This window comes from Pteropus medius, unplaced genomic scaffold (genome assembly GCF_902729225.1).
Source record: "Pteropus medius unplaced genomic scaffold, Ma_sr-lr_union100, whole genome shotgun sequence".
Classification (NCBI taxonomy): Eukaryota; Metazoa; Chordata; class Mammalia; order Chiroptera; family Pteropodidae; genus Pteropus; species Pteropus medius.
In genome coordinates this window covers 4,272,947-4,300,434 of record NW_024353909.1, presented here as the reverse complement: position 1 = coordinate 4,300,434, position 27,488 = coordinate 4,272,947, and the positions used below count along the sequence as shown (strand labels likewise).

Here is a 27,488-nt window from a genome sequence, read left to right as displayed (position 1 = left end):
ATTTTGAAATCAGGAAATGTGATGCCTCTAGTCTTGTTCTTTCATAGGATTGATTTGGCTATTTGTGGTCTTGCATGATTCTGTATGAGTTGTAGAATTATTTTTTCTATATCTGTAAAAAATGCCATTGGGATTTTGATAGGGACTTCATCGAATGGGTGATATAGACATTGTAATATTAAGTCTTCCAATCTATGAACACAGGAAGTCTTTCCATTTCTTTGTATCTTTAATTTCCTTCATCAACATTTTGTAGTTTTTAATATACAAGTATTTCATCTCCTTAAATTTATTCCTAAGAATTTTATTCTTATTTTAGTGCTATTATAAATGGATTTTCATAATTTCCTTTTCAGATAGTTTGTTGTTAGTGTACAGAAAAGCAACTGATTTTTGTATGTTGATTTTGTATTCTGCAACTTTACTGAATTCGTTTATTAGTTCTAACAGATTTTTTGTGGAGATTAAAAAAAAAATGCTCCTAGGATTGCTGCAAGCCTGTGGTTAATTTTGAGAGTCCCGAAAAAGTTGATTTTGATAGTTTTTGCCAGTGTTGCTATGGAAGAGCAGCTTTTTCAAAGTTCTCTCTCTCTCCGCCTCCCAAATATCTCCCTTATTTATTTTAATGCATGATATTCCAGTGCACGGATGGTCAACTGCTTTTCAATTGACACTTACTCACCAGGCACCTCCACCATGGTTGAGGCTGTTATAACAGAGATTGCGGGACTATCTCCACGACAGAACCACTCTCCAGAAGCTTCTGGCGGGGTGGAGAGGACCAGGAGCACACAGGAGAGTTTATTTCCCAAGACAGAATACTGTGAGTGCATTTAGTGCTGGCCATGTTAAATGGTCTCACCTTGATTCTGAGTTCTAGGCCCTTCAAGACACACGTCTTAAATGGATGGAAAGACAGGGAGGCAGCTGTACTCTGCCCTACATCCACACTGCCATCGATGGGTGAAAACTCCAAGTATTGCAGCAGGGCTTTGGGGCCAGATAGCTCTGCCTGGAAGCTGAAGGTGAACTTTCCAGTGTTGATAAAGGTGAATTCACACCGGACACATTCATTCAACTCCACCTGAGAGGCAGACAACAGAGCAGCATGTTGAGTGAATGCAAACCATGGTTTCATCTCTGGGATCAGGGTATGTAACATGTTGGGGGAAAATATCTTTTGAGAAATAGGAATGGCAGGTGATGTTAGTGAGTTGAGTATGATTAGATTAACGTGGTCAGATATTCCATCGAGAGCTACTAAGTGTTGGGGAGCCTCTCCTATCTGAAGAGTAAGATTGCAATCTCATCCTTAGACCTCCCTTGATAGCCAAACATCCGTCCTGTATATTTAATATAAGCATTCTTCCCCTTCCCTACCACCTCTCCACCCCCGAAAAATAAAATAAAATAAAATAAAATAAAATAAAATAAAATAAAATAAAATAAAATAAAATAAAATAAAATAATAAAATAAAATAATAAAATAAAAGGTTTTACATCAAAACTGTACACATTCTGGGGATGGAACTGCTCCTGGCATGTTGCTGTTCTTCTGGTTTCCCTGGCATTTGAAACAGAGAGATTCAGCTAATATTCATGGGTACTGCCTTTCCCAGTCAGTGTGGAAACCAAGAGAGAACAAGGCTCTTTCACATCTTTACCTCATAGAAGTTGACAATGGTGGTCTGGTTGGAAGTCAAGAGAGTGCTCAAGCCAGTCCTGTCTTTGCACTTGATCTGTGCTTTCATAGTGTAGCCCTCAGCCTTGACATTTAAGGTCAAAGGGTGGGCTTTGTTTTTCACATTGCAGATCAAATTAAAGTTCACATCTCTTTCTTGCTTTGGTGTGAAGAAAATATCAATTGGTAACCTGGTCGGGGAAGAAGATAGCAGATTAGCTGACTACGCCACTAGTTAAGACCTGCTAAAGAACATATGCCCAATGGATTAGCAGATACGCTATGAGGAAAAGGCATCATGACTCTAAATTATGATGAATTTTGGAGATTTGCCAGGTGAAGCAGGGCACTGCTTTATAAATTCACAAGTACAGTAGACAGTAAGGAAAAGAATATAAGGGAAAATATTGAAAACAAGGGCTTAAAATTCTAAATACTTCACAATTCATCAGGAAAATGAACAATAGGGAGTGAATAGGACAGAGATGGAACTGTTAATATTCTAAATTTTAAAGGTGGAAGACTACAAAAGGGGCACTCTAAGGGAAACTGACTCTCCTGGCTGGCAGGCCTGGGGCTCCTACCATGTGGGGAGGTACAGTCCTGGGGGCCTTCTTTTTTCCTTACCTGGACAGTGGTGGAAGCCAGCCTTCCATAGGACATACGACCAGGTTGTCACTGAAACCCTCAGAATATCGGGAGTTGTCTTGAAAGGCAAAACTGAAGCCCTGTTCCTCCCTGTTGATGATCTGCACGGTCTCCCTGGCTTCCCGGCCTGAGGAGGAAATGCCGGTTCTCAGTGGCGTCCTCACACCTGCTCCTGAAGCGTTCTCAACAGACGCCGCTCCGCAGGCAAGAGGAAGCCTCCTTGGAAGAGGTTCTCCAATTTCCTCTCTCTCCTCTTCCAAGCTTCTCAGCCTTCGACTACCCTTTTTCCATCCTTCTGCTTTACCAGTGACCTTCCTCCTCTGGAGGTAATTCTACCTCTTACTTCTAGAACTTTACTCCATCAATTCCCTGCTCCTGGTATGTGGTCCTCTGCCTCAGCCACAGCTCTCCTGGGATTCTGGCAACACTGCTTTCCCTCCTTGTTCCTTCAGATTCGATGCCTTCCTGCTTTTGCTAATGGGGGCTTCACCCTCCCTGGTAGGCCCCTTAACTCTGCCCATATCTTTGTAAATAATCCCTGCATTGAACTCTTTAAATCAGACCTAAGGTATGTCATGAGTATCCTGTCAGGCTCTAATCCATCTCCTATCACTATTTTGCTTTTTCTTACTTTCTTTGACTATTGCAGAGGATTTATTTTTCCACATACGCTTTTGAATCATTTTAGCCAATTCTTCCTCCACCCCTGCATTCCTTTTAGGATTAAGGTTAACAGATTAAGCACATAATTTTTTAGTATAAGCATGTCCCAAATATTGCATGGGACATACTTATACTGACATATTTATACTAAAAATTATTCACAGGTACCTGAAATTAAAATTTAACTGGGTGTCTATATCTTACCTGGTAACTCTAGTTGGGATTCTAATGGAATTTGATTAAATTTACATTTAATTTTGGGAGAACTGACAAATATTCCGATCTTGTTTGGAGGCATTTTAATAAGATTTTATAGTTTTCTTTATATAGGTCCTTGGCTTTTCTTGTTATGTTTATTCTTAGATATTATATAGGTTTTGTCAATAGTGAATAGAATTTTTTGTTTCTGCTTCTAGGTGCTTACTGCTGAAAGAAAAATGATTGATTTTTGTATATCTGTCTTGCATCCAGCCACTTACTAAATGATCTTGTTGATTCTAGTAGTTTATTTTGCTTTTCTCTAGAGCCTTTTGAAGTTTTCTATGTATGAAGTAAATCAGCAACAGCCAAATGAGATAGTTTTGTCTTTTCCCCCAGTATTTATGCCAAATATTTAATTTTCCTGTTTTGTTGTATTTGCTAAAGTCACTAAGAAAGTGTTCAATAATAATAGTGATAATGAACATCCTTGCCTAATTCCTGATTTTAATTGATATGGTTTCAGTGGTTTATTACAAGATAACATTTGCCTCTTGATTTTGGTTAACTTTCTTCACTCAAGTGTTTTTCCCTATTCCTCTTTTCCTGTTAGAGTTTTTGTTGAGAATGTCTGCTGAATTTTAGCAATGACTTTTCAGTATGTATTAATATGATCACATGGTTGTTCTTCTTTAATCTGTTAATGTAATGATTATATTGAAATGTACTACTCTTGCATTCTTAGATTAAATTCTTTTTGTCTTGCTGTTATTATTCTTATGATACACTCCTCACTTATTTATTCAAAACCTTACGAAACACCATAATCTCCTTCTGCCTACTTATATGTTATCAGTATAAGATATGTATGGAGATAGTACACATCAAACCGTTAACTTTGGTTTTCTTTGATGGAAAGAGAAGAATGAGAGAGGATGGGTGGGAAAAGATTATTAAATTGTTCCGTATATAACACTACATTGATTGATTTATTATGAATAATATTACTTTTATAAATAAAAAATTGAATGAATTACTAAAAAATCCTTTGCTGTATTTTATACACATACACAGATACACACACAAACACCACACCACATCTATGTCATAGAGTCATAGGGTTCTAAGTGACCTGGCAATCACTTCCTTTATTACTTCAGGTCTCTGCTCAAAAGTCACCTTCCCACTGTCAACTGGCATTCTTTATTTCCCCTACCCTGCTTTATTCTTCGCTACAAGACTTATCAACATCTGACATGCTATATATTTTGTTTATTTATTTTTTGGTAATCTGCTTCCTATTCCTAGAATGTAGCCATCACAAGAGTAGGAACTTTGGCTTTCTCTATTGCATCCCCAGCTCACAGAAAGGTGCTCAGGTTATACATGGGGCTTGATAATATTTATTGAACCAAATAAGTGCATGAAAGGATGGCAGAGAAATATGACCACTGTGGCACACACCAAGAATCAAAGAGGTACAGCCCATACTCTGGGGGCACACACAAGTAGGATGGAGCTGACATGAGGCTCTGGAAATGAAGATGGTCAGTGCAGGCCCTAAAGAAATCTTCTAAGTAGGATCTGTAGCAAGGTTCCTAAATTTCCTTTGGTTACTAGAGTGTGGATTTAGAAGATGCTTGATGGAAATTAGATTGAGATGTAAATATTTTGTGGCTTTGTAAACAGTGAGAAAAGTCCTCTGACATGCTTCTGGAAGACACCAGGACAAGTCCATCACCCAAGTTTGCTCCTGACGTACACAGGAGGTGTTGGTCCCACTCTCTTCCCCTAAAGGTCACGCCAACTCTAAATGTTAACCAACAAGGCAGCCTTACCGATGAGGAGACAACTGAAGTTGAGGTGTGATTTGTTCAGATTGATGAGAGGGTCAGAGGCTTTGCCTACCAGCAGGAAAGGGACTGTGATGTTGTGTTCGGGGATTAAGAAAGTCCAGAATGCTTCCGTGATGTCCAGATGGGAAGGCGTGAACTGGAAGACAATCTAAGAAGACAGTTTGGAACAGAGTGGTAAGAGACGCTCCTGTTTATTTACCCTGTGTGCCCTCGGAGGCTTGTCAGCACTGAGGTTAATGATGGCTGACATTACCAGGTCATCACTACCTTTCTAACCTCTCTGAAGGGCATGTAAAATTTGGCTCTTCCAGCAACATCAATGTGTTTGCTGTTTGCTCACAGGTCTTTCTAAGGGGACGTACCCCATCCACATTCTCTGTTGGCCAGGCTGCCGTATTTCATGTATTTGGATGGTACGTAGACATAGAGAGATTTAGATAGATATTTGGAATTTTGACTTTCACCAAAAAGTTTGGGAGAGTTGGCAACCCTGGGGTCCACTTGTCTGTGTGGTAGTCATCTGCCGGAGCACTGCGGCCAGCCAGTTCTGGTGCCCAGCATTACCTGTCATTGCTCCCTGGGCCTGCTTCCTTCCTTTGTAGGACCTTCATGAAAGCACCTGAATTTGTAATTTCTGTTTCACAGGTTTATTTCTGCCTCCAAGATTCTCTGCAGGACTTATAGGACATGGGGACTGCAGATCTGTTTTGAGCAGCGAGTTCGTATTTTGTTAAGTCTGATCCCTTAAACTATATCACTATGTCAACAACAGGACTAAGAGATGGGACGTGATTCCACTTTTCTGTCTTGCCTTTTGGCCTGACCTAGTGAAGACACATCTGTGTCCTTTCACTGTCAGTCCTTCGGACAAAAATAATGCTTTGATTCATGTCAACGCCTAGAGTCTTCAGGCGTTGGTGTCCAGCTCCCCTTTCCTGCTTTAATAATCTAATTTTTTAAAACTGCAAATACCAGAGGTCTCTTTTTCTCACGGCCAACCAAGAGAGCTCAGGTCTATCTCGTTCATGAGGACTGCCTAACGCATATAGTAGCCACTCAAGAAATACTTGCTGATGAATGCACCCTTAGGCCGTTCTCCCTAACTCTATCTCTGGCCTATGGCACACTTGCTGTTCAGAGACAGACAGAATGATTAAAGCCCTGGGTCAAGTGGTCCTCGTTCACGCACACACCTCAGCTTTCTTTTCAGGGTGGATGAAGCCTTTCTCTGTCAGGCATGTGAAGGCTGGAGGGTTCTGGAGACTTTCCATTTCTTCAGAGACCCAGCAGAAGGAGTAGGTGCTAGTGGTTGGGTTCAGGATTGTAAAAGTCCTGGTCAAGGGTGAAGAATTGATAGCAGAGAGAGGGGGTTGAGGATTAAGTGAAACGTTCTTAGGACCTGCCCTAACACAGCCCCGCTATATGGGAATCAGAACCGTTTCAGACACTCCGTTACTGTAGAAATGAAAACTGCATCTCACTTGGGGGTGTAAAGTATGGCCGGAGTACTGGACTTTGGAATAACGATGATGTCAAGGGCCCTTCTGTCCTAGTGATCCTCTGTGGTCAAGGTGGTGGTCAGAGATTATATTTTTATGCCTTCCAAATTTCTCCTAGTGTCAAAACTAAGGAGACAGAATTCAGCTTCCTTACTGTGGGAGTTCTCTTAGGCCCCAGGATATCAAGCCTGCTTCTAGGAACCCACCTAGCTTGTTTCTCTGAATTCCTCCTCGGAGTTCTTTAGAAGGGCTGACTGATAGGAATTCAACTGATGCAAACTTAAGCAACTCACTGGAGATTCTTCCCTCCTATGCCCACACTGGTGAATTCAATCACCCGGGTGTTTGGATCCACAGCCCCACCGCTAGGCCCGCGGAGATCCGGGTTGCGCCGATGACCACTGATGTAGTCCGAGTCTTTCAGGTCAAAATGGCAAAAGGGCAAGCAGCTCCGCCCTTTTGCTGACAAGACTGGGCCTCGCTCTCCAGGCGGCAGGTTGGGAATCCTGAGAGGATAAGATTATTTTAATTTTTTAGTTTTAATCAATTATTGCTTTCTTAGTTGGTCAGAAATGAATATTACATCCACCAGAAAGTGAGCTCCATGAGAACAGAGGCTGAATCTGTCTTTGTCAATAACATAACCTCAGTGCCTTGAATAGTACATGATGCATAGTAGGTGATCATTAATAATTGTCGAGTGGATGGATGAATGTATGAACGGGCTGAGTCTGAGGAGCCTGGATTCTGGTTCCTTCTGTATACCTAAGTATGGCCTCAGGTTACTGCCTCCATCGGTGATCAGAAAATCTCCCTGCTGTAAGATGAGCACCGAGGCTTAGCCTGCGGGCCCTCTCATAGGCAGCCAGCGGATATAAAACGTGATATAGAAATCCTAAAAATGTGTCCTGAGCTCCCAGGAGAAAGTGAGCAGGATGTGAGCAGACTTCCAGCACCAGCTCTAAGCTTAGGTGGCCCAGGTGTGGGAGGGGTCCCTGCAGTGTAACTGTGGGGTTTCCAGGAGGCTCGTACGGCTCTTCCGCCGGGGCCGTGGTTAAGGCAGGCATTCTCCAAGGAGCTTTTCTGTGAGTGGGCACCGCGTCAGGGACTGTCACTGCCAGCGGTTATTGGATTAGCTTTTTTCTCACTGGGCCTGGGTCCCATCTATTCCTCACCTACTATGTACCACGTCTACCACCTGATGTTTGCTGTGCTTATTGTGTGCCAGGTTCTGTTCTAAGCGTCACTGAATTATCTTCAGTGACAACTCCAGAAGGTGGACATTGTTATTTGAATTTTAAAGTTAAGGAAGCCCAGTCTCAGTAAAGGTATAAGAAAGCTTTCCCAAGTTCTTGCTTGTCACAGGACTGGACTGCACCTGGCTGTCAAGCATTCTGTTCCCCCGTGGACTTTTGTATGTGACCAGGAAGGGAGAGGTGGGCTGGACGAAGAGTCTAGACAGGGTTGATGAGCAATACAAAGGACCGAATTCTCCTTGTTCTCTAAAGGCTGGCCCCTGTGACTCTTTCCGAAGGGAAATGTGTCCGTTTGGGCTGTGCAGGGGTCTAGGGCTGGACGGAATGGTGGTAGTGGTGGGATAGAAGAGGGACAGGAACTGCAGAGCTTTGTTCTGGGGAGCACATCTTACTGGCAGGAAAGATTGCTCTCGAAGTCTCCGACCTCCAATGGGGAGAATTTCACTTTGATCTTCTGAGTCTTCCCCATAGGCACGACGCCTGAGGTAGGCTCCACAGAGAAGGACTGTGAGAGAGCTTCGTTCCAGTGGTCCACAGCGCTCTCCAGAGTGCTGCCTGTGAGCAGTGTCCCCTGGCTCAGTTGCTCTTTTTGAGAGGAACCTGGGGGCAGACAGAGGGCCAGGCATACTCTGCACTTGCGCTGGGAGGACAAGGAGAAGGAGGTCCACTCATGGGCCCTTAGGGACCCTCCATGGGTTGTTTCTGTGGGCTCACCTCTTCTGGCAGATACTTAACTTTGGACAGTAGGAGTAAGAAATTGACTCATACCTCTCACAGGCAACTCATGAAAAATACTTCAATTAATTCCATCAAGTTTTCAAATCTGTTTCCTTTTGGCTCAAGGGAGTGGGTCAAACAGATGTCTTTTGCCTCAAAAATGATGGGCTGGGAACATCATTTTTGGAGGATCACTTTTTTAAAGTAGGAGTTCACAACCTGGGAGCCCATGGATAAGGCTCCATTTGGAAGGTCTGAGAATCTCCAAAAGTGAAGCAGTAGTAATGGATGTTTGCCTACCAAGTTATGGGCCCCTTTTAAGTGCTTCATGTATATAAACTGCAAATTGGGCATATTGTGTATTTTCCTGGGGAGCTAGTTCATAGTTTTCATTATTTCCTCCAAGAGTCTGTAATCACCTAGAAGGTTAAGATCCAAAAGAAAAGATTCTTAGAGATGTGAGAGGGTGTTGGCCTTGTGGCAGGCCAGGGTCTAGGCTACATGAGGGCAGAGGTCAGCTCTTGAGTTTCTCAGGCTCTGCATATGTCAAGAGGCCTCTGCTCTGCTTCTCCTTAGCTACTTAGGAGGCCATGGGAGCAGTGCTCGCTTTTCCAGGAACAAAGCTCTTCTACTTATTGGGGACTAAGCGCGAACCCTGGTTTTTACCTGGCATCGTATTTACCTTGGTTATCTGGCATGACAAAGCTGACAGCCTTTGCCACCTCTTCTAGGTTCCAGCTGAATTCCAGCTGCACATTTCCTGAATTAATCAGTTCAAACCTACAAATGGATGAGGGAATGGATTTGAGAAATGTGTTGTGGATGATTTTTGTCCTGTCTGCACATCATCTATACTGTTATTTAACTTTTTAAAGTCACTTTGTTACTTAAATCTTTCTTCAAAAGGCAAGTTTTAAGCAATTTATTCTGAGATAATGCAATTGATGTGTCAATCACATTTCCTTCTAAGACACATAAAATAGGTACATAGCTATTAACAGTAAAAATATTAAAATATTTAGCACTTCAAATCATCTCGTATATCACAGGGACACTATACAATGGGCTCTCAGAATGCATCACGGGGATCTTGTAATTCCCATGAGAGAGGAAACAAAAATCTATTTCACGTGATGGTCCTATCCTGGGGTGCAAATTCCATAGCCCCTCCCTTCCTGAATCACTTCCCATCAGAAACAATGTCCCTGTCAGCAGAAATCATCTGACCCCTTCCTGAGATGCCTTCACTGGCTGAGACACAGACTCATTTCAAATTCTGCCTAAGTTTTCCTGCTCTAATACAAGAACTGGGAGATAGAAGCTTTTTCCGGAATCACTATGAAACTTGATCACAGACAGTGACAGAAGGAGCGTGAGGCCTCTCAATACAAGAAAATGATTGTGTAAGAGGAAAAAAACAGACATGCTCTTCCTTGTTTTAGGGGAGTAGTGAAAGTTGAGAGTTTGTGGGGGATAGGTAAGGGGTGGAGTTTGGGGATTAGAGCTCCATTATCCCATCCAGGTAGACCATGCATTGACCTCAGGGGCTTATATTTATTGTGTGAATTTGTGAGTACTGGTCTTCATCCTAAAGAAAATTTTTATCAAGTAGAGAAATCTCAATGGCACAAGATAGTTTTCATAAAAAGAATTCTTGGTTTAGGTCAGGGGTTGGCAAACTTTTCTAAAGGGCTAGATCGTAAGATTTTTTGGCTTTTCATGCTGTAGGTCCCTGCAGCAACTACTCACTCCACTGCTGCAGGGTGGATGCAGCCACTGACAATACAGAAATGCCAACAAAACTATTTACAAATATAGGTAGCTAGCTGTAATGTAGGCAAGAGAACTAAAATATCAAATCAAGCTGCATTCGGAGATTGCAACCTGCTGATCAGCCCTGTAGCCAGGCCGGGAGGACCCCTGCAGAACAAAGGAAGATTTCTGTTGGGATTGCTAACAACCCATTTTCCACACCAGTGAAGGGGAAACAGGAACAACAGTCTTCAAGTGGCTACCCTACTCAAATAAAATCGTTCATTCCCTATGGCTAAAACCATAGGGAACCTAAGGATTAAAGGCTGGGAACCGCCAGCAGGCCTCTCATGCTACACTCTTCTCCTTCCTCACTGTATGCCCATATCACAGGAAAGGAGTAAACAAAGTCTTTAAACTGTAACCCACAGGAACTAAAGAATGATATATAAACTCCATCCCCCACACTCAGGGCTTTTTTTTCTTTGTCTTGGGTTTTTGACTTTGCTTTCTCTAGTCTTTGCTTTTCCTCTTCTTTAATAAACTTTCCTTTTGACCCTAACTTTGACGTGCATGTTGAATTCTTTCTACATTCTCCGCCAAAGAACCCTCTTCGCTCAGGACAGGGCTTGGTCTTCCCCATGTCCTGCATCAGCTGGATTTGGTCCTGGGCCATAGTTTGCTGATCCCTGCTTTAGGTAAAATGGGCATCAGCAAAAGATCCCACTTCCTATCTTATGTCTTTGGTTCTATAATAATTTGAGAGGACACTTTCAGTGCAAATGAAAATGAGTTGAACAAATTAATAACTAATTTTTACAAAGTAGAAATGTCAGTGGTTTACATTTTTTGTGTTTGTAATTCTCAAAGATTAGTCACAGGCCCTCTCTCTTTGTCTCTGTATATGTTGCTTTCTCTGCCTAAAAGGTCTTTTTTTTTTTTTCCTACTTCTTTACCTGGACACCTTCTATTTGTTCTCCAAAATTAAGCTGGGGCACCACTTTGTCTGGGAAGCCTTCCCTGACACTCTTCCATATCTTGGTCTGCTTTAGGGCCTTGGCCTTCATACAGAGGACGCCATGCTGCAGCCATCAGTTCACCTGTTTTCACCCATTCCCCCACCCCTAACTTTAGACCATGAGCTCTGAGGGTAGGGCCTCTGGCATCTTTGTATCCCTGCATCTGAGCATGGGTGAAGGATTAACATAACTCTTTCTCCTTGTAAAGACAATGTGGATTTGAACTGACTTTCTAGCATTGTTTCCCTGGAAAATAAAGAAGAAATGTCAGCTATGTAATTAGGCAACATTGTTTCTAGTAAAAATGACCCCTGCTTGATAAATAGTATTTGGTCTGGGAGGAATGATGGTTATCTGGAGGAAAGCCATAGCTTTGAGTTCTCTTGAGCATAGAGGCTCTTGTAACTGGGCATTTTCCCTGCAGGCATCCTGGAAGCTATACTTTTGGGGTGGTTATGAGAAATGTTAGCTTCTGTTGGTCATGGGGCTTCTAATCTAATGGACCCCATCCCCACTAGTGTAGATATTGTCTGAGCTGTCCTCGCCCGGGGGACCGACAAGAAGTTCCTGAGTGGCAGTGGACTGCTGCAAAGATTATTCCCACTGAAGCTAACTGCCTGATGCCACCTTCCTGGTTGACTGTGTTTCCCAGCCTATAATTTGATTTCAAGTGTGAACTTCAATTGCTTTGTGGGTCTGAATGTTTTATTGAACCCTTGAAGACACTCTGGTGCATGTTACTTAGACGATGCATGGTATATATGTTAAAGACACTAAATAAATGTTTGGTGAATGATGAAATGAAAGAGCTTCTCTGGTGAATGCCAGAGGCTTTTGAGGACTCACTCAAACACTCGGGTTTGGTAAACTAGCGTTTCCTTAAAGCGCACATCACTTGTTTGGCACTTGTATGAGGCGAAATCCACGTTTGCACTGATCTGAAGCTGCAGTTCTCGATAGTTTTCTTCCAGTATTGAGTGAGCAGGCTCAGGATCCATCTCTACCACCTGTAACAAAGGCAGCTGTGTCCTCAGAGATGCAGAGCCAGCTATCCCACAGGGATAATGGGAGGGATAACACAGTATTTTATTCTACTTATGCAAATTAATACCAACTCACAAACTCAAGTTCCAGAATAGATGATTAAGGCAAATCAAAAATGACTCACAAATAGGAAAGGAAATAAGACATTACTGAGCACAGACTGCATAGACATGAGTGTTGGGTTCAGCTGGACTCCAATGAAGGTAGGAGAAAGAAAATCATACAGATAGAGACAGATATTAATAAAATAGAAAATAAATCTAGAACAGAAAGGACTAACAAAGCCAAAAGTTGTTTATTTGAAACAATTTAAAAAACCTTTGGTGAGACTAATCAAGAAAAAAAGGAAAAAATACAAATAATCATTATCAGAAACAAAAAGGGGATCTATAGCCATGCTACCCTGAACAAGCCCGATCCTGTCTGATCTCTGAAGCTAAGCAGGGTCGGGCCTGGTTAGTACTTGGATGGGAGACCACCTGGGAAGACCAGGTGCTGTAGGTGTAGGCGTAAAAAAAAAAAAGGGATTGTAAGCTGACAAGGTCCTTGCAATCTGTGAGGTCAACCAAGGGTTGCCTTGCCTAAAAAAAAAAGAAAGAAAAAAGAAACGAAAAGGGGACATTACTATAGATCTTATAGATTTAAACATATGATAAGAAAATATTATGAATAATTTTATGAAAATACATGACAACTTAGTTGAAGGGCAAATTCCTAGAAAAATTATTTAATAAAATTGACTCAAGAACCAATAAAAAAAACCTGAAGAATCCTAATACTGTTAAAGAAACCAAATGATAGTAAAAAAACTCTTAAAGACCAAAATAAATAGAATGATATACCTTTTTAATGAAAAGGATGAATTGATATAAAATTGTCAGTTCTTCCTGAACTGATTTATAGATGTAATCTAATTCCAATCAAGTTTCCATCAGGGTTTTCATAGTACAGTTGACTCTTAAACAATGCAGGGGTTAGGGACATAGAATCCCCATGCAGTCAAAAATCTGTGTATAACTTTTGACTCTCCCCAAATTTAATTACTAATAGCCTATTGTTGACCAGAAGCCTTAGTGATAACATTAACAGTCGATTAACACATATTTTGTATCCTATAGGTATTATATACTGTATTCTTATAATAAAGTAAGCTGAAGAAAAGAATATTAAGAAAATCACAAAGAAGAGAAATACATTTACAGTATTTATTTGAAAAAATCCACATCTCTGTGGACCCACACAGTTCAAACCCATGTTATTCAAGGGTCAGCTGTACTTGCTAAATGAATTCCAAAATCATGTAGAAAAATAAAGGGCCAAGAATAACGAAAACACTTCAGAACAAAACAGTGTGGAGGAGGGACTTCCTCTCCAGGTATCAAGGCTGACTATGAAGCTATAGAAATTAAAGCAGTGTAAAACTGGCATGGGGATAGAAAAATCAGCAATAAAGTAGAATATAGAGACAGGAGACATTCTAGGCACATATAAAATTAAGATGACAAGGGAGGCATGGCAGATCAGTAGGGAACAGAAGGATTAAACAAAAAAGAGATTTGGCAAGATTAGTTATCTAGATGGAAAAATATGAAATTGGATCTTTGCCTCATACTATGCATAAAAGCCAGGCGGGCCAAGGGCTTAAATATCAAAAGCAAACCTATTTAACATAAGGAAAAGAAAAAGTGAATATTTTTCTTCTCTGTTAGGGAAGAGTTTTAAACGTAAGACACAAGGAGAAATAATTATGAGGAGAGATGAACAATTTTGTTCATCAAAAGAGACATTAAAGAAAATGAAAAGATGAGTTATAAATTTGGTGAAGACATTTTCAGAAAAATAATAAGAACGGTAGAGTTTATAAAAAATAAAATAACTCATACAAAGACAAGCAGCATAATTAAAAATGGGCAAAAGGCATTTATATAAGAGAGAACTTCCATGGCCAATGACCATATGAAGAAATATTCAACTTTATTAGTGATGAAGAAATGCAAAATACGCCCCAAAAGAAACCATTTCCTATACATTTAAATGATAAAAATAAAAAAGGCTGACAATGCCACATATTCGAGAAAATGTGGATCAGTAAGATCTCTGCTAGCTGAAGTATAAATTGGTACTGCAGTTTGGAAATGCTTAGGTGTTATCCTGGAAAGTTGAACATTTACATACCTATGATTCAGCAATTCCACTTCTAGGAATATAAATTCTTGCAAATGAATATGATGTGACATGAACAGTAATGCTCACAGAAACACTGTCCATGATAGCAAAACCATAAATAACTTTCAAAAGAAGAATGGATGGTAAATAATAATGGAATTTTATATAGCAGTAAAATAGGTGTACTCTAACCACATGCAATAATGTGCATGAGCACAAGCAATAACCTTTTAAAAAATAAAGTTAAAAACTACATCTAAACGGTATGCCTTTTAGAATGCACAGGTTAAAAAAAGAAGTAAAAGATAACATTCAAGGAAATGAGCAAATAAGATTCAGGATAGTAGTGATTACCTTTAGGAGGGAGGCAGGGGGATGGAATGGCTGAAAACCATACAGGTTATCCATGTTCTACTTCCTGTGTTGTGTGTGGGTTCATCTTTGTCTATGATATTATTAAAAAGAAATCAACCAGGAATAATTAAAAGAGGACTATGCATGGACCAAAGATGAGATTCTGTCATTAACCAAAGATTAGAACTAATCTAATTCTGGACACACAGGGTAAAATGGAAAGAACTAAAAGATTAGTCATGACATTTTTAAAAAAGAAAAATGTGGGAGGACATGTTCAACTAGGTATCGAGACTTAATCTAAAGCTCTACCAATTAAAATGTGTGGTTCGTGTGGCACATGTAGTGTGGATGGAGTGCTTGGAAGTCCGGTTTGCATTTCTGACATCAAGATTGAGTGAAATGGCAACTCTTCCTTTTTCTATGAAAGAAGGAAATGATGACACACTGAACTCGAGAGCAGTAGGCACCCAGGAAGGGCAGACCTGATCCAATCTGTGCTTGAAGTCCCTACTCACTTTTCGTTTTGTAGTTAAAGTCCCAGGCATGTTTCTGTGTGCGTCCACCCACTTGACTGTGCGCATGCGGTCGTCCCAGTCATGAACCTGGTCTGCAGGGAGCTGAAACACGATCTTGGAGAGCTTACACTTGACCCCCATCTTCTTCAGGTTGATGGGCATGTCTGACTTCATTGTCACCACTATGTCCTTGGAGCACCCAGGGTGGAGGTGGCCAATCTGGGGAAGAACATGGTGTTAGTATTTTTGTGAATTCACTATTGAGGACTCTTGCTCCCTGACGGTGACATTCTAGAGGAGGGGTAGGGCGATAAGTCTTGCTAAAAAGTGCATCGTTCAAGCCCATATATGTAGATTGTCTTAAATGTGTACAAAAGTGTCTTATGCAGAAAACCCCACATATGTACCATGTGTGTATATCTATACACTCCGTACTATCATATCATACATATATACACATACGTATATGATATATATGATAGTCCTTTCATGTTTCTGATAAAAAAACTTTCTTCTGTAAAGTGAAGGGAGAAGATAGCTTAGTACTCCTCAAGGCCACAAATGTGTATGTGTGTGTGTGTGTGTGTGTATGGATATGTATGCATGAGTGTGTGTGTACGTGGGTATAAATGGACTATAAGAAGCTATCTCTGCCTACTTTTATTAATGCTTTACATCCCCCCAGAAAGCAAAACTTCCTCTTGATAGCACTCAAAGACTTAAAGATAGGGTCCCCAACCCTCCTTTCTCTATTCCCCTAGAGTTCTGTGTTTGAATAGACTTGGTGGCTGAAACAGAGCAGGAGGCAGTGGATATATATATGAGTATATCCAGTGTCCTGGGAACTCAGAAATGAACTGTCTATAAAGAGCAACTACTGGCTGGAGGCTAGGATGGGCTATCATGTTGACCTAGGCCTTGGTCAATGTCCAGCTTTGGTCAGCAATTCATAAAATGTGTGCCATGAGATGCTAAAAGGGTTATAAAATTCCCGGTAAAACACGGTTAACTAGAATCTTTAAGAGAAAGACATAACTTGCAACATTTTCTAAATCTCAGTTGTCCACAGAACCCGCCACCCGCATTTTAGCTTTTAATGAACCACTTTTGTAGGAATAACATTTGAAGAACACACACCCAGGGGGCGACAGGTCTACACTCTGGGATGGGAAGACTGAGACCTGTTTGCATCCATAGGCTTCCATGGGATTCCTCAACATCGGCCTAGCAACAGTCTTGGCAGAACTCGTTCTCTGCTCTCAGGCCAGAGGGGACCTGAACAGTGTTTCCCGCTACCAGGTCTGAGTGAGGGATGGTTCCAGCTTTAGATTCATGCATCCTGTCCCTTGTAGCCATGGGAATGGACTGACAAAAAAACGGGTTGGCGGAGGCCTAAGGGAGTCCAGAAAACAGTGAATGCCTTTCACTTACCTGTGGTGAAAAGGAAATTGTAGCTAAAAGGGGCCATTCAAACCGTATCACATTCACTTGGCTATGGTTAGTGACTGTGAAGCTCACGTTATAGCTGTTTCCAATGTGGCAGTCCCCAAACTGGATGTGGTCCACCAGAGCAGCTAGGGGACAGAAGCAGAAGGCCGGTGAGCCCTCCCTGGCCACCTCCTAGTGCTCACTTCCCCGCAGAGGCAGCATCTGAGGGACATTGTGCCTCACCCTCATGCAACCCCACCCTCCTTGGATGGTTGTGTTGGAAAAACCTGGAGTCCTGAGCAGTTAGCTTTGCCTTGTTGGTGAGTCAGTCTACTTATCCAACCATCCAACCATCCATCCATCCCATCCATCCATCCATCCATCCATCCATCCATCCATCTATCCATCCATCCATAAGTCTGTCTATCCATCCACCTTGGCCCTCATTTCCAAGAGAAAACATAGGCCCCCAACTCCATTTGTTTGTTGAAACAATACTACTGATAAAATACAGGAGTCCCCATTAAATTTGAATTACAGATAAATGATGAGTAATCTTTAGCGTAAGTATGTCCCATGCAATATTTTGGGATGTACTTAAACTAAAAAATAACTCATCATTTATCTGAAATTCAGATTTAAGGGGGAATTCCGGTATTCTGACTTCATAAATCTGGCAACTCTATTATAAGTATGAACTTTGACTTCTGAACTAGGGTTCACTGCTGGCTCCTGCTTGACCTCTGGTGAGAGATGTCACCCCGTAGCCACAAACAGGGGTGAGACACCAGATACGTGAGGAGCACCGATTTTAACCCATGTTGCCCAATGTTACTGCCCAATGCTACATTCCAAGACTATAGTTAAACTCCTAGAAAAACTGTGAGACTGTGTTTATAGTTTACTTCAGAGCAATTAGCCATACAATTAGGGTGCTTAGCAAATGCTTTTTGATAATAACAATGAAGTAAATTTTCTCATACCCCAAAGAGTATAGGTAACCAAATGAAGCTGCAACACTTGACACACGGTGGAACAGTGTGTCAAATTGGAATTTGAGTTCGAACTATAAGCTCTCTAAGGGCAGAGACTCCTATTATTTTTTGGAACTCCAGGGCTCAGCATAGTACCTGACACATGCATACTGATGTGCCATAAATATTCCTTGAGAGGACACATGAATGAATGCAGTGACGGAGCCAGGCATGACAGAGCATACAGTGATGAAGAGGAGATTCTGTCCTAAATCCCCAAGAAGCTAGCTGACTTGTTATTTAAGTTTCACTCTCATTTAAAATGAGACACCAGTCGTCAACACCTCACTGCTGCTCCTCCCACCTGCCACCAAGTCTTCCACAGGGTTTTCTTCGATCATCTCAGAGGTGTCTGAGGTCTTCTGGCTGGTGGCGGAAGCCGCCAGCCTGTGGATGTTGTCTAATGTGATGTCGTCCTCATAGCCCTCTCCCACCATGTGGATGACTGTGTCTTCGTACTGGTTGTTGATCACTGACAAGTGGATGATGCCTGTTATCCTCCCAACCTTTTGGGAGTGGAAAATAACATCAAATTCAGCTGTGTTTCCGGGAGGAACAACCAGGGAGGCTGTGTGAGCTTTCTTTGCTGCAAAGAAAAGAGAGAAGAATCATTTAGAACCAGTTTAAAGGAAGATGCATCCGTAAAGACCCTGACTGAAGGGAAAGCGGACCTAGTGTGGGAATGAGCATTGCGTAGAGTAGCCATTGGTAACAAGACTGGGCGTTCTTTTCTGGCTGGGTCCTGAGTCCTCTAATAAAACAGCACTGGGACCCACTGTCCTCTAGAAGCCACTCTCTCCCAACTTACCTTTGGCATGGGGTTTGTTTTCCTCTGTAATGTAGATGTAGGAGGTAGTGGGCCTCCCTTTCAGGGAGAAGACGCCTAGCTGGTCCTGCAGGTCAACATGCAGCTGGCAGAAGGAAAGCGGGACTGAGTGTTAAACTTACAGGCCGCTCATGAGTTTTGAGTTTGGAGTGAGATACTGCGCTGTTTGGGAACTGCCCCCCTTCCCTCCCCAAGCCACTGTGCACAGTGCCCAACTTTCTGTTTCTTATTACAAGGGAGATATAATAAATATTAGACCTAGAGAGGAAAAAAAAATTGGAACTGGAGGCCCAGAAAGTACAGGTGACTTTACAGATCACCCAGGTAAGTACTGTTAAAATGGGGTTGCCAAGGCCTCTGATTGACAAGGGCAGTTGTAAAATACATTCTAGACTAATAAAATGGAAATGAATATTCATCATTCTATGGGGACTTGCATGAATGTGAGTTCTTAAAAACGAGTATTGCCTAGATTCTGGTGCCTTAGTGTCATGTTGAGCACCCTACCATGATAAGAGGAAAACCAAGGTGGGCATCTGACCCACTTGGAGAAAAGGGATGTTTTCCAGACCACCAGAGGCCATATATCTGATTAAAAAAGAACTAAAGCCATATATCTAATTCGAGGTGTGAGATACCAGCAATCATTTTTAGAAGATAGTAATGCTGGCACCATCATGAACAAAATAATGTAAAAAATTAGGCACGAAGAAGGAAGAACTAGTGATATCATATAAGAAGCTACTGATATTAAAAAACATTACATATTTAGAAATACCTTTAATAAATTATAAGGAGGAATTATATGAAAAAAATATTTACATAAAAGATCTAAATTAATGGATGGTAGAGAGCCCAAATACTCAAAAAAGTAGAAATTCATCCCAAATAATTCATAGGATTCTTAATGAAATTTTTTGAGGAACATCATAAAATGATGTCTAAAGTTAAATCTGAGAGACTATAAATGCAAAAATTTTTAAGAAAAATTAGAAAAATGAGGAGCGGGTGGGCAGGAATTCACTGAACTAGATGCTAAAACGTTTATAATGCCACAGTTCTTTGCATAACCTTTACATAATTTAGCACTTTTTTTTGTAAAATAAAAACATAATTTAACTGTTGAACCAGAAGTCCCTAAGGATGTTACATCTCTTGCTCTTAATGAGGCTTCTTTTGTTTTTCCTTATTGTAAATTCAATGTTCATTACAGAAAAAAAAGAAGACACTAAGAATACCCATAATCCTATCCACTAAGCTTAGTGCATGCAGTGTGCGCTGCCTTGCACAGTAATTGTTAGTGTATCCTGTGATCTGCTTTTAACACTCGAGGGCAGAGACCATGCCTGATTTCTCTCTGTACGTCTCATGTCTCACACAGGTTAATGAATGAGGAACATCGAAGAAGAAGTCATAAATTAGGGATGGCAAGAGACCCCAATATCAGAAGTCTTACTTCTGAATGAATGATTTTTCTCCCTTTCTACCTCACACTTCACTCCCCGCTGCAGTACCTGGGCGGGGATGGTGCCATTGTTCTTCAGGATGAGAGGTAGTTTCTCTGAATGACCAAGAAGCAGCCTCTTAAAGAGGAGCAAGGGGTTCCCAGTTTGGTTATAGAGAACTGGCCGCACGACAGTCACTCGAGGGAGGTTGCCCTCTCCCACAATATCAAACACAAGGCTTCGGTTCTTGGTCAGGTTGCTGCAGGGAACAGACAGATTGAGGTCTGTCAGCCTGGCATGGCAGAGGTGACATTCCATAGAGTGTGGCCTGCAGCCCTGCTGCAGGCCAGGTTGCTGGGGAGTTGGTACTTGGGCAAGCCATCCAAAGTAGCCTCGAAGATACACTGGTAGGTTTGCATGGCCTGTGGGGTGAAGGACACTGTGGCAAAGCCATGTGAGCGACTGGCAATGCACATCTTGTTGGGTTCCACTTCAAAGATGTCGATGATGCGAGCAACCATCTGCGGAGGGAGGGCAGGGACAGGCGTGTGTGTTAGCTACTTTGCATTTACCCAGGGCTTGCTGCTTATCTCTATCACCCTTGTGCTCTCTCCCTCCTTTACGCTCCGCAGTGGACATGTTCCATTGCCTGCATAGTCATGCCCCTGGAAGGAACAGCCTAGATACTCTGGACCCACCTCTCAGTAGTAACTGGCTGGCTTTGGCTAGACCTGTGATCTTTGACTCAAACAGATGAACTAATGCAGATCTTAGATAGACAGGTATCAATCTCTGTCTCCTTGTCTCTCTGAACTAAATTAAGATGCCTAGAGATCATTGGTGGTTGCTCGTATGGAACTGAACTAGAAGCCATGGAACAACAGAGACAGCATGAGTGAAAGACCCGTGATCCTTGAAGGATGGACAGAGCCTTTACTGGTCTTCTGAAAGCTGGATTTCAGGTGACAGTGCCAGTCCCACAGTGTTCTGGCTGCACAGTGTGTCCTGACCTCGTCTGAGATCTCTGATTCATCGGAGCAAACCTTGCTTAGTTTGGGCTATCCCAAGTGGGTTTCCGCTTCTTGAAACTCCAATAGCTTTAGTTAGGACAACCTCCCATCGCACTTATCTCTTCCCATCTGTGGCAGCGTTTTGGGAAGACTGTAGGGACCCCTGGCATGGCCTCAAAAGGACTATTCATTCTTATGGGAGGCAGATGGGATTCAAGACTATTTCTTTTTGTTCTTAATGTTCTTTCCAATGGGTAGTCTGAAAATTAAGGAGGAGGAGAACATACAATGTCTGCAAACCCCCTGTTAAAATCCTTTGTTTAAAAATCAGGCTTGCTCACTTTTTAATGTTTTTAGTACAAATAGAAAGAAAGCTGCCCCTTTGTGTCTCAGATACAGTCAGAGCGTAATGACTGGATGTCACCAGGGCCTGAGGGAAGTCATAAAATTATTAGTCTCTCAAACTCTGCCTCTTTGCAGTGGGTGACAATCCCTTGGGAATGTAGACTCTACTCTTGACTCTAGGCTAGGCCGACCCTCCTGGTGGCCTTCCCCCCACCATCGGCCATGTGAACAATGTCAGTTCTGGGGCACAAGGACCACCTGGGCCAAGATTCCATTTTTGGGCAGAGAATTAAGCAGCGGAGATGACACCAGGCAGTATTTGCAGCACATCTGACTGGAATATAAGGGCGAGTGAAACCTGTTGACTAAGTCTCTGTCAGCATCCTGAACTTCCTCTTCTACCGTGAGGAAAAAAATCTCAGTATGGCCTGATTTAGAGGGGAAGGCAGCTTCTAGTCTGGCGGATCCCGAGATGAGAACTTATTATTTGCCTTGTATGTGAATGAAGCTTGGCTTTAAACCTAGCCCTATATCCCTAGGCTCCGGGACCTAGGAAAAGAATTTAGTTTTCTCGAGCCTCAATTTCCTTGACTTGAAATGGGGATAATAATACAAACTTGTTGTGAGGATGAAATGAGGCAATCCATACGAATCCTCTGGCACAGTGCCTAGCATACAGTGGGGACTCAATAAATGCTCATCATTTCACAGCCTTATAATCTGATACTCCCCAAATCTCCTGTACCAGACAAATGTACGATTTGAGGCAGCCTGCCTGAGCTGTCACTCATCTTGGCTCTCCCCATAAGGCTGCATCTATTGTAGGCACACAGTGTTTGATGGAGGAGTGAGTTGCTCATTCCTGTGTATCAGTTTATCACAGAGGTACCCAGAGGAGACACCTTTTGGGACAAATGTATGCCTATGGGAAACTGCCCAGTTCCCTCCCATAACTTCCGTCAGGGCCAGAGTGCCAGATAATCCCAACTTGTGTATAGAGGCTCCAGAGCAGGGGATTCTAAGAGCTCTTTCCTGGCTTTCTGCCAACCACGGTGGGCCAGGGCGGGCAGAGGGGGCTGCTGACCTTGTTGGAGACAGGCTTAACCACAATGTTCACATCACAGGCGATCTTCCCCATGTTGCTGATCTTGAACCGAGCCTTGGCCTGATGGCCCACGAGAACATTGCTGAAGATGAACTTGTTCTCGTCCTCCACAAACAGGCCGACACTATCTATGGTCTGCAAGATGTTGTACATGTTGGCGCTGCTACAGATCTGGTGCTCCTCAAATATCAAGGCGTTATTGTCAGTCACGAAGGCTGGGGAGTGGAGGGAAGGCTGTGAGACGAGGCCTGAGGGCCCAAGTCTTGCTTCCTGTGATTTCTCCTTTGGAGGTTTGGATTCCAACAAAGGACAATCACAGAGGATGTGAGCGATGGGACAAATTCTATCTTCTTTTGTACTGCTCTTGCTGACTGCCAGACCCCAACCGTCATTTCCTCCCAATGGTAAGGAGGGGTAAGATATGGGATCTAGGGTAAGCCTAAGAAAGAAGGAGGCGTTTGGCTCACTCTGGTCCGAGGTTGCACAGCACCTATAGCTAAAGAAAAGTTCCTCAGTGCTTCACCTGAGATCCTACTGCATTAAAGGTATAGCGTGCTCTGTCACTGACCACTGTTCTCTGTGTATATGCTGCCCACAGGGAGTGACCTGGCCAAGAGCAGGATTCAGTGTTTCTGGGTCTGGTGGCATATCTCATTGATTCCCTATTCATTTGAGAACCCTAGACCAAACTCAGGAAGATGAGTTTAAAGCTGCACAGCCTCTTCTAGGTGTGCATGCTTTGTAAGTCTTTAAGGAAAAATATGGCCGAAGACGCCAGAGTAAGTTCTAAGGTCCCAAAGATAGCAGCCCAGCTATGTTCGCTAGACATTTACATGGTGGTGGGTTTTTTACAGATGAAGGTCTTTTAAGGGGCGCTGTCCAGTCTCAGTGCTCCTTACCTGGCAGACAGGCTTCAGCCAACAGGCTGTAAGGAATGCCAGCAGGGTGGTGTCTTGGGTCTCGGTCAGAGATATCGATGGCTATCAGCTCCTCACACTTTCCCACGGGGTCGGCCACGCAATCCACGGTGATGGTCTGCACCCCTCCGGGAGGAACGGAGCCAAACCCAGGGTACACGGTGAACATGCCGTGGGTGAAGCGAGCCTGCAGGACACGGTGGAGGGGGAAGGGGTGGAGGCAGAGTGGGTGACAGCCCGAGCCCTCCTACCACTCATGAGATGGCATCGAGAGGGACTGGCGGGGCCATCCTCCAGAGGCTCTCTCTGGGCCCCCGCTCCTCTCCCGGAGGAAGGGAGGGCCTGGGGGGCTTCAGGCATGGGCTCGCTGTTCTCCTTTGTGTCCCTTCCTTCTGACCAGTCGTGACTGAGTGGGGGTTTAGGGGAACAGACACGTTCTATGTTGTACAACATTTACCCAAATGGACATCTCCTCTCCATTGTCATTGAACCCTTTCATTAAATTTTAAATTTTGTTTATTTACTTTTTTCAATTCCAAAATTTCCATTTGGTTCTTCTTTGTATCTTCTCCTTCTTTGCCAAGACTCACTGTTTTCATTTGTTCTGAGCATATCCGTAGCTGCTCTCTAAAGTGTTTTCATGTTGGCAGCGTTAGCATCGTTGTCAGATGACCCTAATATCTGTCATCTCAGTGTTGGCATCGAGCTTGTCTATTTTAATTCAGTTTGAGATCTTCCTGGTTCTTGGTAAGACAAGTGATGTTCAGTTGAAAGCTGGACATTTGCGTTATTATATTATGAGACTGGATCTTATTTAAAAATTCTCTTTGGCCTGGCTTTGTCTGACAGCACTCTGGCAGGGGGGTGGGGGGCATGACTCATTATTTCCAAGGGGCGGGGTGGCAGTTTGGATTACCCACTTGGACTTCTCATTACTGCCAGACAAGGGGTGGGAGTTCTGGCTCCATACTAGTCCTCAACTGATATCTCCCTGGCGAGGAGGGGGAGGGGTGCTTTGTTGCTGTTCTGCTGATGCCACGGGGTAGGGGAGACCCACTGGGGTGGAGGGAGCAGTATCTCATTACCACTGGGCTGGGGTGAAACTCCCCATGTGGTATCTCCGTGAACAATGGTAGAGGTGACAATAGTGACAAAAGTCCTGGCTACCCACTAGACGTTCTTGAGATGCTACTCTGGCAGGGGGCTGGGGCATCTCATTATAGCTTGGATAGGGTGAAAGTCTCCCCACTGGCCTTTGCTAGCAGGGGTAGGTTAGGACCACAGAATTTTCTGTCATGTTTGACTGTAATAGAACACTTCTTGTCTGAAATTTTCTGTCTTGATAGGCTGCTCTTTTCCTGGTTCTCTGGCTAGTGGGAGTAGGCTTTTTTGGGGGCCTTTTTTTGGTCTGTGCCTGCTGATGTTGCTAGGTTGCTGGCTCCTTCAGCACCCAGACGGGATATATGAAACAAAAAGGAAACTCAGGGAACTCACCACTGTGATGTTCATTAGACCCCAAGGACCCTAGCTGGTCTGATTTTTCTTCCCACCTTTCAATTTTCTGTGTTTGTTTTATACCAAATGTCCAGGGATTTTAGTTGTACTTAGTTGGGAAGAAGAGGGGAAATTATATCTATTCCATCTTACAGAAGCGGAAGTCTTCAAATCTCCTTTTATTTAAGCCAGGCTAAATGGGCTTTTGTTTCTTATAACCAAAAGATTATTAATTAAAATATATTTGGAGTTGAAACTTAATTTTAAGGCAGTGAGGAGCCAATGAAGGTTTTAAAGCAAAGGGCATATCTAAATTAAAAGTCATAACACCTTGTCTTAAAATACAAGTGATATTTTAGTGTAACTATGTAATATTCCCACCACAGTAGATTCAAACCCTGCTATCCTAGGGAGGTATTTGTTGTAGGAACTAGTTGGAAGGTGGCCTTACAGGGCTTCAGGGAACAAGGAAAAAGGCACTCACCTGGTTAGGAATGTTTACTTCTTTCTGAATAGACTCGGAGAACTTGCTTGCCTTGGAAAAGCCACTCTTGTAGAAGCTCTCGCTTTCTCGGGATCTTGCATGCCGAATATGACTGACTCTGATTAAAGAAGCAAGAGAATGCCCTTAGATTGGGGTGGTGACATTAAATGCCACCTGTCTGTCTGCTTGCAAGGTCTCTTCTCCTAGGAATGGGGAAAGGGGTCCTTCTTTGCCCAAGAGGGCACTGGAGAAGCATAGGCAGCATTCATCATTAGCCAAACTCATTGAACAATTGTGAGAAAACCAGGTAGTAATTGTACTTATTAAATATGGTTCAGAAGGATGTTAAAAATTACTGCAAGAAAATAACAACTGTTATATGTTTACTTGAGATTGTTGGAAAACACTGTGTGAAAATTATTTGTAGACATCAAATCTTTTACCTGATCTTACTTGAAAAAAAATGAAATGCCAAGTCGATTAAATTCTATCCCTTTTCTTCACATTTATAGTCATGGTGTTTTAAAGACTTAGTTTAAGCAATAGCACAAACACAGGTTTTGGTAACTGTTCACTTCACTTGAAACGAGTTTACCCAATAATTAGTTTGCCTAGAGGCTAGTTCCCCACAAATAATCAAATGTATTTGAGGTACAACCTTAACCTTTTCGGAGTTTTATATATTTGAGTATTCGCTTGCTTCATGACCAGAACAATTGAACTTCTACCCCCTCTCTTGAGTATTTTGAATGAATTTGTACATGCTAAAATAAAAAATAAATTAAAAATGTTTTAATGCAAAATACAATTATAATATCTATGAATAAACGTTATTAAATTATTATAAAATAAATAATAAAAATTAGGTTGAAATTAAATTTGGAAGAAAGAGACTTTAGACAGTTTAATCAAAAATTTCTTTTGCCAAGAACTGTGCCAAAACAGAAGAGGATATCCTCGAAAATGTAAAACGATTACAATGTAAAGCTGTATATACGATTCAAAACAACTAATTAGAAAGTACGTTTTAAATTAATTAATAATTAATTAGTCAGAAAGTAAATTAATTAGAAAGACAAGACAAAATGCTTTGGAAATTGGTAAAACCATCCCAAAGTTGCCAAAAAAGAATATGACAATCAAATAAAGGCAAAAAAGCACTAAGAAAGGTAAATTGTTTTGGTGAATTGATTGAGAGCCACCTTTTGAAGAATACACGTTTTACTGTTGGAATAACTACTAAGTGAGCTGTTGGGATAAAATATCTTCATGGGGAAAAGGTAAAAACAGTGCCAGCAGACTGCGGCATCACCGCGCTTTCTCTAGTCCATGTTCCAGGGTACCCTTTGCCATTCCCCATCATGAAGCACAGCTATGTTTTCTCTTGATTTAGCTTGCTGTTATAGCAGTCCCTTGACAGCCCACAGAACAACGGATAGGACAATGACTTACTACTTAGTCTTGCAGCATGGTAGAAGCACCAGGACAATGGACACAATCTCAAACAGAAGACTTTACATTTGTTCAATTAAAATTTATCACATTCGACAGCAGTTAGAAAGTATGTGGAATTGGGAGTCAGAGATGTCAGTTCAGAACTGGGATCTACTGGTGAGTTCTTGCATAATCTTGGATGAGCCTTTCTTAACATTACCGACCTCACTCATGAAAGGGAATCAGGTGAATTTAGATAAAATAAACGAAAACTCTTCGTAAAATGTAAAGCACTAATGGACCAGGGAATGGCATGAGTTAAGTAAATACTTGTCTTACACTTTCTTTTGATGAATGGCGCTCTCCCCCGTCAGCCTATAAAGGACATATCTGAAGTCAGTAACACCTTGATTTTCTATGATGAAGCTGGAGCTTTTACGGGCGCCATAAATCAAAGCCCCAAAGTTGATGATGGAGGAAGGGCTGATGTTGTATTTGGAGAACACTGCATTCACAGAAAACTTAATTGGAATGCTGGCAATGATTTCACCTCCTTCCGCGATATTGGGTTCAATGATCTAGAGAAAGAAGGATT

General features: G+C 42.2%; 1 protein-coding gene and 1 pseudogene across 13 annotated transcripts in view; one reads left to right on the top strand and one right to left on the bottom strand.

Moving 5' to 3' along the window:
• HYDIN (HYDIN axonemal central pair apparatus protein) overlaps window positions 1–27,488 on the bottom strand; it is a 335,404-nt gene that overhangs the window by 23,436 nt on the left and 284,480 nt on the right. For 9 of the 13 annotated variants that reach the window (XM_039852028.1, XM_039852026.1, XM_039852032.1 and 6 more), the window contains 19 exons: window positions 27,233–27,471; window positions 25,460–25,577; window positions 23,464–23,668; window positions 22,544–22,779; window positions 20,474–20,625; window positions 20,174–20,363; window positions 18,642–18,744; window positions 18,138–18,419; window positions 16,803–16,945; window positions 15,372–15,590; window positions 12,136–12,296; window positions 9,201–9,298; window positions 8,194–8,401; window positions 6,839–7,051; window positions 6,240–6,378; window positions 5,029–5,194; window positions 2,309–2,456; window positions 1,665–1,872; window positions 863–1,084 (listed from right to left, as the gene is read on the bottom strand). In XM_039852028.1, coding sequence (XP_039707962.1) covers window positions 863–1,084; window positions 1,665–1,872; window positions 2,309–2,456; window positions 5,029–5,194; window positions 6,240–6,378; window positions 6,839–7,051; window positions 8,194–8,401; window positions 9,201–9,298; window positions 12,136–12,296; window positions 15,372–15,590; window positions 16,803–16,945; window positions 18,138–18,419; window positions 18,642–18,744; window positions 20,174–20,363; window positions 20,474–20,625; window positions 22,544–22,779; window positions 23,464–23,668; window positions 25,460–25,577; window positions 27,233–27,471 — 3,450 coding nt within the window. Of the gene's footprint in view, window positions 1–862; window positions 1,085–1,664; window positions 1,873–2,308; window positions 2,457–5,028; window positions 5,195–6,239; window positions 6,379–6,838; window positions 7,052–8,193; window positions 8,402–9,200; window positions 9,299–12,135; window positions 12,297–14,853; window positions 14,945–15,371; window positions 15,591–16,802; window positions 16,946–18,137; window positions 18,420–18,641; window positions 18,745–20,173; window positions 20,364–20,473; window positions 20,626–22,543; window positions 22,780–23,463; window positions 23,669–25,459; window positions 25,578–27,232; window positions 27,472–27,488 lie in introns of those variants that run through there. The other 4 variants (XM_039852034.1, XR_005650472.1, XM_039852037.1 and 1 more) reach the window with 4 other exon arrangements.
• LOC120593990 (uncharacterized) lies at window positions 12,719–12,837 on the top strand (annotated as a pseudogene).